Source organism: Netta rufina (assembly GCF_964035555.1).
Source record: "Netta rufina genome assembly, chromosome: 1".
Classification (NCBI taxonomy): domain Eukaryota; kingdom Metazoa; phylum Chordata; class Aves; order Anseriformes; family Anatidae; genus Netta; species Netta rufina.
In genome coordinates this window covers 177,787,349-177,805,651 of record NC_140123.1, presented here as the reverse complement: position 1 = coordinate 177,805,651, position 18,303 = coordinate 177,787,349, and the positions used below count along the sequence as shown (strand labels likewise).

Genomic DNA, 18,303 nt, shown 5'->3' with positions numbered 1-18,303 from the left:
ACTCCAGATATTCTCAAGATATTTTCATCTTTTTTTTTTTTTTTAATTTGGAAATGCAGAATTTGTGTGATTTGCTGTTAAACATACCAATTGATATTGGTAAATGTTTAGTTATGGGTGTTATTCATTCTGAGGATGAAAATTCTCACCAAAACTAGAAAGACCTATCCTAGGGACTCAGCAGCAGGCTTTGGTCCAAATCTGAATTAAGCAGACCTGGATCACCATGTGGAGTATTGGAGATGGCCTGGGACAGTCTGTAGGATGCAACACTTGTCCTGGCTGTCTCCTCTCGGTGTGGTGAATGGTATCTGTTTCATCCTTATGAAGAAAGGGAAGGTAATTGAAAGAGCAGACTTTCTCTAGGGACATGAAAATAATTTCCACTGGGTTGAGTCACCAACCTATGGAATCTGATGTTAATAATCTAAAATTGAGAGTTATAAAGTTTAAATAGATTAATTCCACAAATTATAAGACTGAGTCTTATTCATTCTCCTTTTGCTTTGCAGCATGCCAATAAATTTTCAAACTTTTCAGTATATATCGACAGAAAATAGAGCAACTTTTCTGTGATTTTGAAATAAGAATTTGTATATTTGTGTCTGTCTCAGGCTATTATGGTTAGAAGCCTTTTCTATGGCTTCCTGTCACTGTATTCTCACTTCTTTAGAACCATCTGATCATGCAGATAGTACTTCTCTTTCCAGAAATGCCAACATGCTGGGATTCTCCATTGTTAATACCAAAATCTCTCTTTTTTTTTCCTGATCTCACACGGCAAGATTATGTAAACCAAAATCAGAAATACTTCCTGTGTAGCACTTTGCAGCTCAAAAAAGAAATATAAAAGTACTCCTAGTTGCCAAGTATTTCCTAATGATACAAGACTCAATAAAGTGTTCGGCATACTTGTGTTTCTGCTAACATACAAGTCAGTGACATGCAAGTTGCTGCATTGGCCAAACACAGGCTTAGATTCTCAACTGATATGAAAAATGATCAAAGAATAATTCTAAAGGCTTTTTCAAGGACTGATATTGAATGAACATTTCCTTGGCTTAGTAACTTTAAGTGGAAAAACATACCTGGGGAGAAGGAGAATAGGGGCAATATGCCGGTTTAATGAGACATCAATTGACTCAGTGCTGTGAGGTTACTGAATGCAGTGGAAGTATTAATGAGGGCAATGTCCTTTCCTTTTCTAAGTGATTCAGATTATTTCTTTGAAGATCTTTGGTCTGAAATTTCTACTGCTTTGCAGTGTTTTGCTGTTAACAAGGCAAGATGGAATTCCAGCATTGTGAGAAAAAAAAAAAGGCAACTATCATTATTGTCTATTCCTAAGAGCAAAGATCATCTTTCTAAAGCTTTTTAGGCTCCATGAAGCACCACTTTACTATAGTCCAATATTAGACTGCAAGTAATTGAGCTCTTTCAGAAAAAATGTTTAAAGGTGGACTCATGGCAAGTAGTAGGCTGCTCTGAAAAGTATTAGACTATTCCTAAGTTAAGCATTTCTGTTTATTAAGTTTTCATTGGTGATGTAAATTGCAATACTAAACCTGAACATCAATAACATATAACATAACATAACATAACATAACATAACATAACATAACATAACATAACATAACATAACCAGCATAGATCTGCCTTAACAGGCCAAGAATGTAAAGCCCCTAAAGAACACTGTTAATTCTTACTTCTTGAGACATGATTTTAAAGACAGAGAGAGATTAAAGAGAAAAACAATTAAAATGATGCTGATGGAGCAGTTGCCTGATATGGACAACTGAATCTTCAGTTTGCAGAGGGTGAGGAGCGAAATACAAAGGTTTGTAAACTGAAGATTTACAAAATTGGGAAAGCAGTGCATGAGCTGAATTGTTCACCAGATCCCACATACATAATTTGGGGCACTACACAAGATTGCTAGGAGACTGGTCTATAGCAAATCAGAGAAAATACTTAGTGAACTTCTGAAATTTGTTGTCCCACGAAATTGTGCAGGCAGAGAGTATTAACAGGTTCAAAAAGGGGTTAGACAAATTCATGGATTATGGATCAATTAATTCCTACTAAAAGAAGTTGATAATGACATATGATCAAACATCTCCAATACAGTAAATATTGATGCTGGAAAAGCAGCTTGGAGGCAGTGGCCAGGCTTACATGCTTGTCCTGGTCATCATCTACTTTTGCAGTTCTTTGGAGACAGAATATAGGGCTAGATGGACTGCTGCTTAGACCTAGAATATTTCTTATACTCTAAATATAAGATTAAAGATTATTATGTTTTTTGGAGATGCTGTAATGTAGTCTTATACTTAACACCAAGAACTGGTAATAGCTATGTTTAAATGCTAATCTAGTATCAGGAAAAGAGTGCGTAATATTTACTTCATATTGTAATTGTTTAGCTCAGTAGTAATAATTGTTTGCAGAAACCTCCTAGAAATTGTTGCCTTTGAAAACAAAAAGCGAAAAAGACCCACCTTGAATATTTGTTTAATTTTTCCTCTTCCTCTTCCTCTTCCTCCTTTTCCTTGAAATAATCATACAGCTGCTGTAGGGAAAAAAAAAAATCACAATTCACTTCAGCTGATTGCTCATTTAGTGAGTGCTTTATAGGACTGCAGGGCAAGAGAAGAATTTTCTCATATAGGCAACTCACGGTGGATGTTAGCCCTCTGAATAAACTGAATAAACATGTATACGTTCACATGTTTGTGCACACACCTGTACTTAAGTTAAAATGCTTTGTAATATGAAGAGGTGATATTTTTCTTCTCTAGTCTTTTTCTGTTTTGGGTAAGATTGGAAAGAGGAGGAAGAACCTGAATCCTAAGTTAATGTTTAGACAGTTGGCTAGAAATTAAAACCAGCTGTTGTGTGCTGTGATCTCTACATTTTTTGTTTGTACTAACTGTCAGGCATGAAGGCACCAACATCATCTAATTAATGAGTTTAATTAGAATTGTGAAGAAATAATGGAATTAGGCACCTGTGACTTTAGTTATATATATAAAAAAATAAAATAGAGATACTTTTTAAAAAATTGAAAAGAAAAATTAATGGCATTTTTTCAGTCCTTTTATTCAGTAATTTATGTGTCTACTACTTGAAATTATTTTAGGGGTCTCTTTGGAGTAACGTGTGTATCAGATGTAAATATATTGGTAGACTTTCATTTCAAGCAAAACTCCTCTTTTATCCAACTTTCCTTGCTTGAACTTGTTAATAAACTGTCTCAAATAGACACAGTTTGAATTCAGTTTGGATGAATCTTGAATACCCTTCAAGACTTCCATCTGTGGAAGGCCATAAGATTTTATTCTAGACCAAAATTACCTGGGATGTGACACTGCAGTGAGGTTTCAGGACAGAGAGAGAAAATATGATGCCTCACTGTTCCCTCGGTAGACCCAGGTAAACACCTGTGTGCATGGTGAACAAGGTGTGTGTACCAGGATCCAGATAACTGTTATTATCTGACTTTGGATTATTGACGAATGACAGTGGGATCCTTTTTGGGAGATCTGGAGGCTCCCTACCCAAGGACAGGTAAGACGTGCAGGCAAGGAAAGTTATTCAGCCATATGCTCCATGGGCATTGTCGAGAACTCTAGGTACCGTCAGGTGTCAGTAGGGGTATGTGGATCCAGCGTGGTGAGCTGACGACAAGATAGGTGTAGCCAGTGAATGAGAATTAAGTGCATTGTTTTGTAATATTTAGTTCAGCAACAACAGTATATTATTAGCTCATGTTTGTTAGTGACAGGCAGGAACCCATTTCTGACTATCAGGATATATTTTTTTAATTCAGTTAATGTAGCTGTGATGGAGAAGACATTAAACAGTTAATGTTTTATAAAATAAATCTATATAATTCACTGGACATTTCCCAATAAAAAGAAAAAAAGAAAAAACAAAACAAAACAAAACAAACCTCTCTACAATCACATGAATATATAATGCTAAACAGAAAAAAATAACTGAAATATTTTACAAACCAAAATGCCAATTTTGAGAAGTGCTCTATGATAAAGGCTGCTGAAAGTGACATTCTGTATCTTTTGAAAGTTTGTTGTTGGAATTATTTAAATGCTCCTTCAGGAAAGTCTGTATTACAACTGCTTTATTATATTTGTTTTTCATTTGCATAATGATGTGTACTACTTTCACCATTTGTCAAGACATTTCAAGAGTAGTAATTCATACTATGGTGTACACTAATAATGCTGGAAAAAAATCACACCTGGAAGTTTCTTTTAAAAATATTTGTAGGCAGTTGAGGATCATATTATAGGTCATTTTAAATTTAAACATGATTTGAAATAATGTTTCCATTATTTCAATAATACAAGAAATCCAAGGTTGAATTTCATTGTATGTAAGAGATGGGCAAACCTCAAAGAATGAAGTCTTTCAAAACTGTGATTTCAAAATTCAGTCTGAAATCGAATCGCCAGTTCAAAAGTAGCTGTTTTCTTCAGTCTGATTGCTCTATTTGTTCATATCTCTTAACAGAAGCCATATGAAACATATTGTTTTTTTTTGTTGTTGTTGTTTTAGGAGGAAGCTTTTGAGATTAAGTACAGGCACATCCAACCTTTTTATGACTATACCTATTGTCGCATGGGAAAGCAAACCATGCTTTATATGCAATAAACAAAACCAACCAATTCCTTCTCTTATTTAGCTATTATTATTATTATTAATTATTTTAAGAAAGCTTGTAATGAATGGTATTTGCAATTTAAATTGTTCTCGGTTCTGCATTACATCTCCCAAATTCTGGTAAGTGTCATATTGCATTTAAAAAGGCCATTCTGATGGCATAACTCTATTTCCTTGAGCTTACATCAATTATTCCTGATTTTTCTCCACATGAAATATCAATCTGATCAGTCTGATTTCTTTATTACTATTACATCTTTATTACTATTTATTATTACTATTAAATATTTTTCCTAAATATTTGAGATAAAATAATGGTAATGGTTGGGAATTTGAATCCATAACTTTTATAATTGAAAACCACATTAATTAAATATCACTATTACAGATATTTTTGTTGTTTGCTTTATTTTTATTATTATTTTTTTTTATGGCTTTACTTGCCAGCTTCTTAATTATCTGTTTGATAGGAGTCTCCTTTAAAAATGAAAATGTACTTTTAAAGGAAAAGTAATAAAGGGCATCTTTTCTTACTTTTACCTAACCTTAACAGAAGGAAGTATGTAAAGTTTCAGGCTTTCATTGTACAGAGAATAACATCTTTCCAGTTTCCATAAATAATAAAAATGCATCTTGAAAGCACTTATTAAGTTTCCACATTTTGTATGTGCTGCCTAAAGCAGATTAGGAAATTTTAATACCTTTAGTTAGTGTTAAGCAATAATGAAGGTAGAACAATTAGCTTCTGTATGAGAGATGTGTGGGTGGGGAATTATTTTGTACGTTTGGAGCTAGGCAGAGATATTGCCCAATTCTTTTAGCAGTCACAGGTCTACACGACTCTGATTCTGAGACAGTTAGAATTCAACAGTTGATTTTATAAGGTTAAAAAAAAAAAAAAAAACACCCAGCAAATGGAGTATTGTTCTAAGTGACATGTTAAAACTTCTTTTTGCACTTGAAAATGTCATTCTGACACATACAACTCTGCACAATGTCTTTACTAACTAAACTGTACGCAGTCATAGATCTTTTTCTCAGTCTTGAGTAAGTTATTTTAGTCGTTGCAGAGAAGACAGTATTAAAAAATATGTTTTAAATGGCCCCTTTTTACCACCAAGCAAAGTATGTTTTCATTCTTGGCAGAACTGGTTAGACTGCGCTGAATATATATGGTGCTCCAACAGTACTTTGTTTAGCACGGCTACCTACTTCACGCTCTGTGGGACAAGTAAAACTGGATCATCTGAATCTCAGCTAACTGCAGACTTCTTGCTGCCACTCCTGCCCCATAAAGAGGGCACATATATATATAATATATATATATTATATATATATATATATATATATATATATAATATATATATTAATATATATATGTGTCCATTCTGTCCATTAATATATATATTAATGGACAGAAGTGCCAGGTACCTAGACACCAAAATAGATGTGGTCAAAAGCACAACTAAAATCTTATAAAGTCCAAGAGGAGTTTAACCCCCCTTCTTATTGCTACAGAATGCTGTAATCACCAAGCTGCAAGCATGTTCATGGTGACTCTGTGCCCTTCCTTCATGAGCTGAGTTGAGGATTGAAAGAGGTAGTTGAAGTTTAATTGAAAGCAACAGAGCAGGAAAAAAAAAAAAAAAAAAAGAGAGAGAGAGAGAGATGAAAGACCTGTGATCACCCGAGAGGGTTTGATTGTCTCAATGCAGATACTGTGTTAGAGAATCAAGATACCCTTGTTGCTTACATCAAGAGTCTGGAATGCTAGGTTGGTACAAAAAGTCTTTTTCTTCTTGACTGCATAATTTTCCATGGCTGCATGATGATGTGGCCTCAAAAGTTCAGTTTAATATTTCTCTTCATCCTCTCCTTTCTACCTAATATTTGGGGTTCAACTTGCCTTAAGGTTAGGAGGATACAGAAATCAGGATGTAAGAGGTTTAACCTGTAACCCATTAACATCTATCAGTGATAAAATGGCAGTGCTGCTATGACTACCTCTATGAGCTCTTTCTGAAAAAATAAATAAAATAAAGTGAGCTTGTCTCCATTCAGTGTTTCTTCAGAAGATGAGTAGGCCAACAGGATTCTCTGTGGTGATAGAAGCCATAATTTTGCCCCTAGGATACAAAGAATTTTCAAACTTTTTTTTTTTTTTTTTTTTTTTTTTTTTTTTCCTGTCCTTCCCTCCTCCCTATTGCAGGAGCGAGTGTAAGATGCACATTTGTTGGGAGGCTTACGTGGCCAGTGGTGCCCAACCCGAGGCTGAGAAACACACAGGGTAACTGAAGGGTAGGTTACAGCCTCTCTCTTGACAGTTTTGGTGGCAGAAGAAATGGCAGATGAACTGCTAGGTTAGAGGACTAGAGGCTGAGGAGAAAAAGAGTGAGTTTAAGCAAAAAAAAAAAAAGTTTTGTAGAGAACTTTATTTAACCATTGCAGATTCTACAGGCTGGAGGTTAACTGTTGAGTTGGCTTTTGAGTTCCATAAATTTTAATCTCAAAAAAAGTTAGATATTCTCTTCTCTTAGGTTGGCCTAGGCTTACTGAGAGGAAAACCTACCCATCTATGACCTTAAGAGGGAAAAGTCATTATACTTCTGCAGTAGGTCATTAAGTCCAAACAAATCTTGATCTTATTTTGCAAGAAAAAAATAAAATCTGCAGTACTGTAAACAACAGTCTTAGGCTCTTTCAGAGCAGTCTAAAGCTAAAATTTTTCTCATCAATTTTCCCAATTAATTCATTATTAATAAAAAGATAACTGGGTGCAAGAACTAATCTTTTTGATAGCAGACCTTCTTTGGCCTTCATTTATCCTGTTCTTGCAGGTATAAAATTTCCAAATTGACAACGATAAAACGATAATAGGGTTTGGTAATTTTACTTAAATGATCTATAATAACTAGTAAGTTTTTACCTTGGTAAAACTATGAAGCTAATGATAATGCATTTAAATGACTCCCATCTAATATCCCATCTATCTAATATAAGATATTATATTGCTAATAGATTGTAATGATATTAACAAAAAACTGTCATGTTAATTTTTAATATAACTTGGTAGAGAAATGTGAGTAGATAATGATGAATACATTCATATGGTTAATGGGACTTTATCAAAAAAGCAAACAGTAATTTTTATAATTTAAACTTGAAAGGGCACAGTATTGGCAATTGGAATGAGATTCACAAGTGAAAGGCAATAGAGAAAAATGAGATACAGTATGTTTTCTTTTTGATCAGTAAGCTGGTTAGTCATTTAAATGAAGCAAATGTAACATGTTAACAGATAAAATGTTGCACTTTTTTTTTTTTTTTTTTTTTTTCCCACCTAAAAATTGCTGTTCTGCTTTAGTTTTAATTTATCCTGAAAATAATTACGGTTCTTCTGGTTAAGGGAATGCACTGAACAAAAGAATGGAGTTTCAGTATCCCAAATAGGAAAGACAGACTCATGTAAAAGTGTGTACAAATATTTATTTTCAAATACATATACCATGTGCAGTTATTTTTAGGTAGTATCTAACATTGAACAAATTGTAAAATGTGTATTGATATCAAATTTAGAATTTTCTGATACTTGTTTTGAATTCAAATGCTCTCAACACAGTTGGGGGCTGTAATGCAAGTTACTTATGAACACTGAAAGGAATATGTTCCTTGAACAAGGAGTCCACAGTATCACCTCAACAGTCTTTTGCTGCACATTTGATCACTTTGGAGAAAAAAAAAAAAGACTCTGCCTTTATATGTGTCATTGCAGATCAGCAGAAATCATCCATAAATTAATAAAAATTTCATCAAAATTACATTTTTCTTAAGAAATTTGAGGAGAGTTACTGTGGAATCATAAAATGTGACTGCTGTTAGCACTAGAGCAGATGAAAGACATACAGTGAAAAGAAAGTAGCACAAAATATGAAGGGAATGGTGTAGAAGACCAGTGAATGAAACCACACATGATACAGGAAAAAGGGATAAAGTCATCAGGGGGAAGGCAACTACTGTTAGTTGATGGTTCTTAGCAGTGGGAGCAAAATGAGTTCTGCTGTGCATGAATAAGTGATATTAAATGCTTGAGGTAGCCACACGCCTCCTGACTCTGTAAGCAAAACTCTCAGGAACAGAGGAATTCCCATACCACTAAGTGCTATGTGATCTACAGTGCTCTTTTAAGTGATTTCTAAAGGAAAGTAGGATGAATTGAAAAGATTACAGAAAGGCAACGTGAGGCTGAAAAGGGGAATCACAAAAACTGATTGCAAGTAAACACAAAAAGCTGTAGTTGAAGAAAAAGCACTTCTTTAAAGTCTAGATCCTCTGGCATTGCTGGTTGGTATGGTTGGTACTGCTGCTACAGCTCTACTGTTCACAAAATTTAGAAAATAATTTCTGTTAGCTGTAGCTTTTTTTTTTTTTTTTTTTTTTTATTTTAATTTAACAGATTGGTTGCCCAGCACCTGTGTAACAGTCCACTGTGTATGCAGTATATAAATATATATGTATGCATATATATTTGTAGGTAAAAATATTGGAAGAGTGGCAAAACATAGGCCCTAGATAAATATCTTTAAAGTGAAGAGGAGAATATGCAAAGAAAATAAAATACAACCTAGAAATGTTATCATCTTATATATTTATCCTCAAAGTTTAAGTCAAACTATAGTTTTGGGAAAAATAGTGAATGGGTGAAGTCATGGAAAACCTTCTCCAGAAAGAGATATATGAAGGAGAAGCAGATTGGGATAAATGTGCATTGCATCACATATACCAAGCATATAAAGCAACAGCAGCTCCGTAACTGCTTACTCATTAAAAAGCTTAGAAGTGTTTTGAAAATATTTTGAAAATTCAGAAAAGAAAAATGAAGAAAATGTACTTTAAGAAAAATTGAAACTACCATTCAAATGTTGATAATAGTCAAGCAGGTGTTAAAAGTAGCAGAGGAGTTTATTAAGAAAGAATACGTAAGGTCAGGCATCAGAAATTAAAGTGATATATCTTAGAAACCTGGCTTTATTTCATTGTATGTGTGTTTCGGGTTATGTGTATTTCCATTCATCAATTTAAATCTCTCTACAAAATAGACAGGTAAAAAAATAGGTAGGTCGAAATAAAGCTAGCAGAGATTAAGGAATCTGTCAGGTCATATGTAAAAAAAAAAAAAAAAAAAAAAAAAAAAGTTATTAATATAAAAGTAGATGTACAGTACATATTTTCATATTCTCCTGACTTCTGAGGGGGAAGATAAATTTATCTTGGCAAAGATCCGTGCTACATTTTGAAGAGTAGCTTCTGTACCTATTTGGAATATGGCACTGAAAGTCATATCTTCACTGAGATATATGCATCAAAATTACCTTCATTTCCGTTTTAAAAAAAAAAAAAAAAAAGAGTACTTTTTGGGTGACAACATTGTTAGAACATTTGACTTAGTCTTATATGTTTTCACACAGCAGATAATTCACAAAAACTGTAAATATCAGTATTTGGTTAGACTGGTTTTTAATTCAAGTTAAAATCCAGCATTTATTTTTTTTTTCTGAATACTGTATGTTTTAAAAGTGATTAACTGCAATTTTGAAGAAGCTGGTGAAGCAAGTAATGAACTAAATAATTATTTTGCTTAGAATAACATACTTTCTGAGAAAATATCTAATTAATAAAAGAGAGCTACAAATATCTGCCATGACTTCTAGGTTAGATTTCTAAAGATATTTACTGTTACCGTCTCTGAAACTTATAAATCTGCAATGATGCAACAAAACTGGCTGTGGCATCACTTCGGTAAGAAGGCTTTAGCTGGGAAAAAAAGAGACACCATCTGAAGTTCAGCATCATTCTTGCTTTGCTTATTATAAAAACTTGTGTTTTTATTGTCCTGTTCTGAATGAGAAAACTAGTCAATTAGTCTTAATTTTTCATAAATCTTTAAAATATCTCTTTTGTAGCAAAAGGTGAAATCTACATTGTTTAGATGGTTGAAAATTTGCCCAAGTATGGGTGAAGGAATCATTTGTCTCCTTAACTGCTCCTAATCTCCCCAGTCTGGAGTCTCTTGTTTCTTTCATTTCAGCCTACCTGCTTTTAGAGGTCCAGCCCAAGCGTGGATCTCCTCCAGCACTTCTCCAGAGCATATTTTCAACTCAGATTTATTTCAATAATTGATTGATTGATTTTTAAGGAAAACATGTTTCAGCTCTGAGGCAAATGTTAATAGCTGCAGAAAACCAAAGCATATTCCCAAACTTGCTGACATACTCTCATGCATAGTCTGGTAACCTGGCCTTAAAACAAAATATTTACTTGGTTCACACACATAAAACTTGTCTTCTAAAGGCAGCTGATTAAGTAACAGCTTGTGGTCAAAAGCATATAGAACTTGTAAGGGAAGGGTTAAAGTAAAAAGACACAGATGGCTGAGTGTGTCTGTTGGAAGGGAAAACAGAGATTTCTTAGGGGCTGGGAGGTGATTAGTGTCATGTGAAAAATGCCCTGTGATGATACTAATATAATTTACATGATACATTACAATAAGGTTTGTACCTTGGGATCTGGGTATCATCTGAAATTGAATATCTTACTAGCTTTCATTCTGTGAAGTTGATGAAGATGGAGACATGTGATTTGATTTCCATGTGCATCAATTTATGTTTTTTGGAAAAAGTTGTTCTTAGCATGATATAGGTTACCTTTATTTTTTTATTTTTTTTTTCCCAAAAGTGTTTGTGTATGTTTACTATCTCCTATGTAAACAGAAGAAATTGTCTACAGTGTCTGTTCCCTGATGGCACCCAAAGGTATGGAGATTGCAGGGACCTTCTGATTTCTCAAGGTCAAATCAAGTGGAAGGCAGTCATTCCTCATCCAACTTAGCAGAGCCAAGTTGCTTGCTTTGGCACTGGTACCACATCCTAAAAAAGCAGATTTTTCTTGCTAGTGGACAGGTGGTTAGAATGCCATAAAGAGCTCATTTTTGACTGTCAAGATTGAAATTATTTCTCAGCCAAGGATAGTACATCTGTTAACTATTAAAACATGGAGTAAAAAAAAAGAAAAAGCCAAACAAACAAAACCAACAAAAATACCACCTTTGCATTGGGTTCAAAATGTATTTGAAATGTAAGAAAAAATGAAATTTCAGACAAATTTCTGTGACTATAAGGATAAAAGTAATTCTATTACATTCTCATCAGTAAAATTAATGGAACTCTCCTAGACTCTACAGTGAGTAGTCAAAACTGGGGTTTGAGCAACTGTAGCACAGGTGATCATTGCTAACCTCTCAAATACCTAGGCAAAAGCTGAAATATATATTTACACACATCAATACAGGTTTTTACAAGTGCTTGACTACTTTGTATGAAAATCTGGGTATTTTAATGTCTTTACCTATACTATCCTGAAAGTGGATTTTTAAAATGGTCAAATGAGCTGAAACAAAAAAATAAAAAAAAAAAAAAAAATAAAGTGCTGAACAGATTGGTTTTTTAAAGATGTTATGTTTCAGAAAGTGAAAGACTGCCCTTTATCAGGAGAGGCTTTCTGAAATGTAAAAGATTATTCAGTAATTATAACTTGTGCTAATGAACTGGATATGGAATTAACAAATACTAAGTTAATTATCACTTGCACAAATTGTTCTCTTAAGAATTCACTCAGAAATCTTCTGAATTTAATTAAATACTTAATGTGTGAGAGCTAACGGAGGTCAAGATTACAAGCAAATGCAGAAAAATGAGTTGAAGTGTTCTCTTAATGTAGAAGGAAAAATAATAGTTTTTTCTGTACTACTTTCAAAATACACAATTTATTGCATTGCTTTTGTAGCAAAGGCCTCTCAGAATGAGTTGATATAAAATTCCTGGTGAACTAGTGCTGGCTTCTGGTGCTTTTATTTGATATTTGGCTTGAGGATTTTAGGTATTGTTATTGTTGAAGACTGCTAGAAACATTCCCGAGTGATTTTTCACTTTTATTATTATATTTTTTTTTTTTTTCACGGAGCTAGTAATCATTATACTTGTAATTTTTAATTATTTACATGGTCTTGAATATGAAAAGTGGATGGCAGTTGCCTGCAAGTTATAGTATTCTCTTATCCTTAAGAGAGAGACTTCAATCAACATTTCTCTTTCCTCTCATTATTTCCTATCAGAAACAATGTTGCACTATTTGTGTTAGAATTTGGCCTTGTAGGACTGCATAAAAAAATGGGTGATGTTTCCGTTCAGCATGTCTGCCTAAAATGTTTAAATAATGAAATAAATGAATGGCAGTTGATGTATTAAGAGGAAAAGCCATATTGCCAATGTGGCGCGCACACACATGGTCTCCTCTGTGTAATTTAGAACTGAGATTAAAGTGCGTAATTTCTGTAAAATTCATGTGAGAGAGAGGCAGTGTTAATAACTAACTAATTTTGACCATGAAACAATTTGGACTACCTTCAAAGGAGAGAAAACGATAACTTTTTTGTTCTTAGAAACAGTCAACGTAGTGTTTGCAGCAGTAATTAAAAATAACCTACTGTCATTAACTGAATATGGTTTTCTGAAGCCTGGTTGGCTTGCATGAATGATTTATCGATCTTCTGTGGAGTAATTCAACAATGAAATTATCTTGAAAATTAAAAACAGTATTAAGTAATGGATGATCCAATTTACTGTAACATGAGCTTATTGTTGTAGTTTGGTACTAATTCATGCAGTGAAAGGCTCAAATAAAACTTTGTTTCTAAATTTCAGTTTGCCCTCCAAAGGACAGTGTTTGCAGGAGTATTGCTACAGTGGACACAAAGTCCCCAGGCAACTGCCCTGTGCAAATACCTACACTAACATTTTGAATGAATTCTCTTAGAAAAATAAATTTTCTTGCCTTTTTTTCAGATGTATACAGGTACTTTTTGTTTGTGATATTTTACTGAAAATTTTACTATTGCAGCTACAGATGGGAAAAAAATGATGATTTTTATACTCCATACATTAAATGGCAGAAGATTTTAAATTTATCTGCAGAGCTTACAGAGGAATTTATCCATTTAGTATCGGTCCTATCTACTAAAACAGATAAACTACTGCTTCTGTTCCTTTTCCATTTCTCTTTCATATTCCCTTAGTACATTTACCAACCTTATCAGTTTTAACTCTATATCTTCTAAGTTAAATCTTTTTGCGTGCAATTTGTGTTATTTTTTTCAATCTGAAAATTTTTACATAATTTCTCTTTAATCACTGAAAGAGACAGGGATTTTGCATAACTGAAACAAAATTTTCTGCTTTACAATGGCTTCTTCAAAAGTAGAAAAGAAAAAAAAAAATCCTATATTGTAGAAATAATAAAAAGCCAATAATAATTACTGAATTCTATAATTGATTTATTTTTTGCTTTATAACCTAAAGAATACACTATACACACATGGTTAAGCCTTTGTATTTTCACAGGCTCTCTGCAAATACAGGTCTATCCATGCAGCCTAAATTCTCTCCATTTTTGTTTCCAAATACTTACTGCAAAAGCTTTTTTTTTCCATTCCTGTTAATTTCATAATTGTAATAAAGGACGAGATTATTTGGGGGTTGGAGACTGTGTGTGATCAGAGAAGGAATCACTGGCTGACATTTGCCAGATTATTTTCTTGGCATTTATGAGGCGAACATGTCAACAGAATTAACTTTCAAATCCCTTTCACCCATCAATGAAATTCAGTTTTGTACATAAAGTCTGTGAAGGTACAAAACTTTATCACAATCTAGTGTTCTATATTTATGAAGATGAATAGAATAGAAAATTAAGTATTTTTTGAGCTGTTGTTTGCCTTTATCACTGATGGAATGTATTAATTTAGTAATTTTCAGAGTGTCTAATCAGACAGAACAGAATTAGTGGCCAACGTCTCTGAACTATATCTTAAAACACATGCTTCTAGTAAAATATGTTCTTATTTGGTACTTAATAAAATAAATTATTAGTGAGACGAAGCATTATGGAATCTCAAAACATAAACTTTTTTATTGTCTAGACTATTTTTAAAGGAAAAAAAGAAAAATAAGTAGTTGAAATGTCATAAATAGCTATTTTAGGATAATTAAATTTTTACAGACTCTGCATTTTAGAAATCATATGTTTGCCAACTTTGGATAGTTATGCATTTTTATATAAATGATATAGTGACTCAGCCTTAAATATTATGTAATATGATTTTTTTCTAAAGAAAGATGAAATGTTGAGTGTCCTTTTCCACAAATAGGCTATCATTTTTTTGGCTTCTAATAAAAACTCAGGTAGAACTTCCATTAGAATTTAATTTTGGTAGACTCGTCCTTTCAGCTGCCTCTGAAGCTGTTTGAAAAAGCACTGTTTAGATTTTGTGACTTACAAAGTAGATTATTATTTTTATTTGACTTTATTAATGCACGTTTGAGATTCCGTGTTTATTTAATATTTCATAGTCATCTGGCTATTGATTAGCTTGTCCTCATAACATTCACTCTCTCTCTCTCCACCCCTCTTCAAAAAAGCAGTTTTCTCATTTTGATTTGTGACCATCCCCAATGAGCTTTGTTCAGCTGAATCTGCTGGTGAAAGTGATTTTCTGTCTTCAGCTGACATTCTTCAGTTTTTGAGCATGCTCCTGTTTTGCCTTCTGCATTGAGGGCAGGTGGTGAAACGAGGTGAGCAGCTGGAAGCAGCAAGCTAGATCAAAAGACTGTTTCTCTCTGGTCAGATGTGGTTACCCAATACAAGATAAGAGGTATCGCTATCCATAGTCCTGTCTGTAAATGCTTCATCATGGTAATAATTCAGTGTCCCCGATAGAATTACCTCCCTGCATGAATGTTTGCAGAATAACAGATCCTGTCTGAAAGAAAACAAAAGTGTATAATAGAAGGCAGACTACAGTTGTGAGAATGACAGCTACTCGGGAACTAAATACAGGAATTTTGCATACTGCAAACCTCAGCTTTTAGGACTCCTCTGTAGCTTGTCATTTTTGTAATATCATTGCATGCTGAGACACTGTTTCAGTATGACTTTCTGTAGAGAATGGCTTGAATCATCAATATCTTTTTTTTTTTTTTTTTTTTTTTTTCCCTTTCAGTTGGCCTTCTTCTAGATGTTTCCTTTAAGTTTATCCTGTTTAGCTTGTTACAGGTGAAGAAATCCTATCCCCACGATACAGGCATTACTGTAATCCAAACTCTGAATCTAAGGCCAAGTCACATATACCAGATTAGTTTCGAGAAGTACCTAATGCTACCCTGAAAGGAAAGCATGCTCAATACAGTATCTTTATGTGATTATGACATATGTCCACTGGCATTTACCTGAGATAAAATCTGATGGTTCAAAGAATTGTTACAACAGATATGGAAATAAGAGTTCCTTAATTATATTTAACTGAAAAGTCTTTTACTCCCTGTTGTGATTTGATTTTTGCCAGAGCAATTTAGTAAACAGGCCCTGATAGTGCAACTAGCTCATACAAAATTGTTATTCATTTTCACTTGAGTAGCATTATTGAAATCTAAAGGACTTTAGTGTGTATTTTTTTGTTCTTTTTAAGCAAGTGTTCATGGTGTGCAAGGTCAAATTCCAAAATAACAAATATGTGAATTTTCATAAGAAAATGCTTTGCTTTTTTTAAAAAAAAAAATAAATAAATAAAAAATGATTAGCCTTTTTTTGCAATTCTTTTTAGAACCATTGGATACAAAAAGAAGTATGTGAAAGTTCCCCATGGACATATTTGGGTGGAAGGTGATCACCATGGGCACAGCTTTGACAGCAATGCATTTGGCCCGGTAAGTCAATTAGCTGTGTATCATTTAAGCTTGCAACTGAAAAGCAGTGCATATCTCTTGGGTAATTTGTGCGACACAGCATGTGTGAATTCCACATGATTGTGCTCTTATTATTTTTTGTGGGAATTATTAGATTTCATAAAATATTTTGGTGGATTGCGATTGAGTTTGCTTTTAACTATTATAAAAGGAACAAAGACTCCTTTGAATTCCCCGGGTGGAAGAAGAAGGAGTAGAGCTTTTAAATTTGTAGGGATGTACCGGAGGAGTAGGCAGAGGGCGAGCCAGCTCCCTGTAGCTGACAGATGCTCCCTGAGGATGTTGCCAGCTGATGCAATTTGGAGCGGCTCCCTCCAGGGAGCTTGTCTTGCTCTAGTGCCAATACTGGGATAAAGAATTAGGAAATTGTAAGTGCATTTAGGAATTGTTAACTGTTAACTGGTCTATGGATATTAGTAGGGATATTTCAAATCTTTCCCCAAAGTAAATATTTAAGTTTTCTTAATATGGGTCCATTTTCATATTGAATTATTTCAAAATGTAACCCAAAAGATCTTTTTCTTGACAGGTAAAAATGCATGTCTGTTCATCAGGGAGACAGTAAATATTGTTTTTCTGCACTCCAGTTTTAGTTAGGTTTTGGTTTTGTTACTCTTTGTGTGAAATCATGTTCTTGTTTTAACTTAACCTGGCATTCAGAAGATAACAGTCATGTAATCTGTGCATTCTGCTGTGTAAATACAAATCCTATAAATCCTTTTTGCGCTATTCCAAATGCATTTTTGACATGTTTAAGGGAGAATTCTCTTCTAATATTATAAAAAGCCAGTGCTTTTCACAGGTAAGTTTTCAAGGCTAGATTTGTTTCATCTTTCGTACCTATTTTATACAGAAGTCATCCACTGGCATTAGTTGAATTAATGACAGCAAGGACCTTATGAATTTGTCTGACTTCTAGAAGATGAGACCGATTGCTTATACTTGTTGTCTAGAAAAAGATGGAAAAAAGCCTACTGTCTGGTTCCGAGTAGTCTAATGATGCTATTACTCTCTTTTCATTCTTCTCTTTATTGTTGTTATTATTTGTGTTTGTGTTGCGCTTGCTATTTTTCATTATTATTTTTTCTGTTACTACCTTAAGATTTCTGACATCTTGTTTTAGAGGTTCTCTCCTGCAGGATTTCAGTCAGTCTGTCTTGTGGAGGAACAGACTCTTTGCTTTCTTTCTGGGCTATTCCTTTTCTATTTCGTTCTCTGTTTCCAAGGTAAATCATAGTCATAAAACCAGTTTTTGTTTTTGTTTTTGTTTTTCCACTTAGAAATATTTGCCACTGTAGACTTAGAGTGTAAGGAATTTTTAACAGTCGGGTATTGGTTTTACATTTACACCATCTTAAACAGAAATTTATACATTGTAAAATCTTCAAGGTAGTCTACTTATGATTTTCATACATGTTGAGGTAAATCTGAATACCCTCAGATTTTTACATGAATACATTATGGACAGGTCAACTGCAAATAGGTATCTTTCTGTGACATTTAATTAGAGCAGCAATTGTTGAATACAGACGAAAGGGGGCAGAAGAGATGACAGGGCTGGAAACTGGCTTGAGAAGAATAAAATTTTGAGAAATTTCAGCTGCAGAAGAAAAAGAAGAGTATATTTAGAAGAGCATGCTAAATGGCTGGTTCTTAACGTAATACACAGATTAGATTTTAGGTTACTGGGGTGCTTTCTGTGGTTTGTTTTTGTGGCTACTCTGTGTGCTGCAGTCTTGAGATCTCTTACACAAGCGCGAGTAAGGTT

At 33.7% G+C, this 18,303-nt stretch overlaps 1 protein-coding gene across 1 annotated transcript in view; it reads left to right on the top strand.

The window, feature by feature from the left end:
• The window catches only part of IMMP2L (inner mitochondrial membrane peptidase subunit 2), a 465,163-nt gene that overhangs the window by 350,360 nt on the left and 96,500 nt on the right, over positions 1-18,303 (top strand). The window contains exon 5 of the mRNA XM_084295020.1: positions 16,394-16,496. Within this exon, the coding sequence (XP_084151146.1) occupies positions 16,394-16,496 (103 nt within the window). The remainder of the gene's footprint in view (positions 1-16,393; positions 16,497-18,303) is intronic.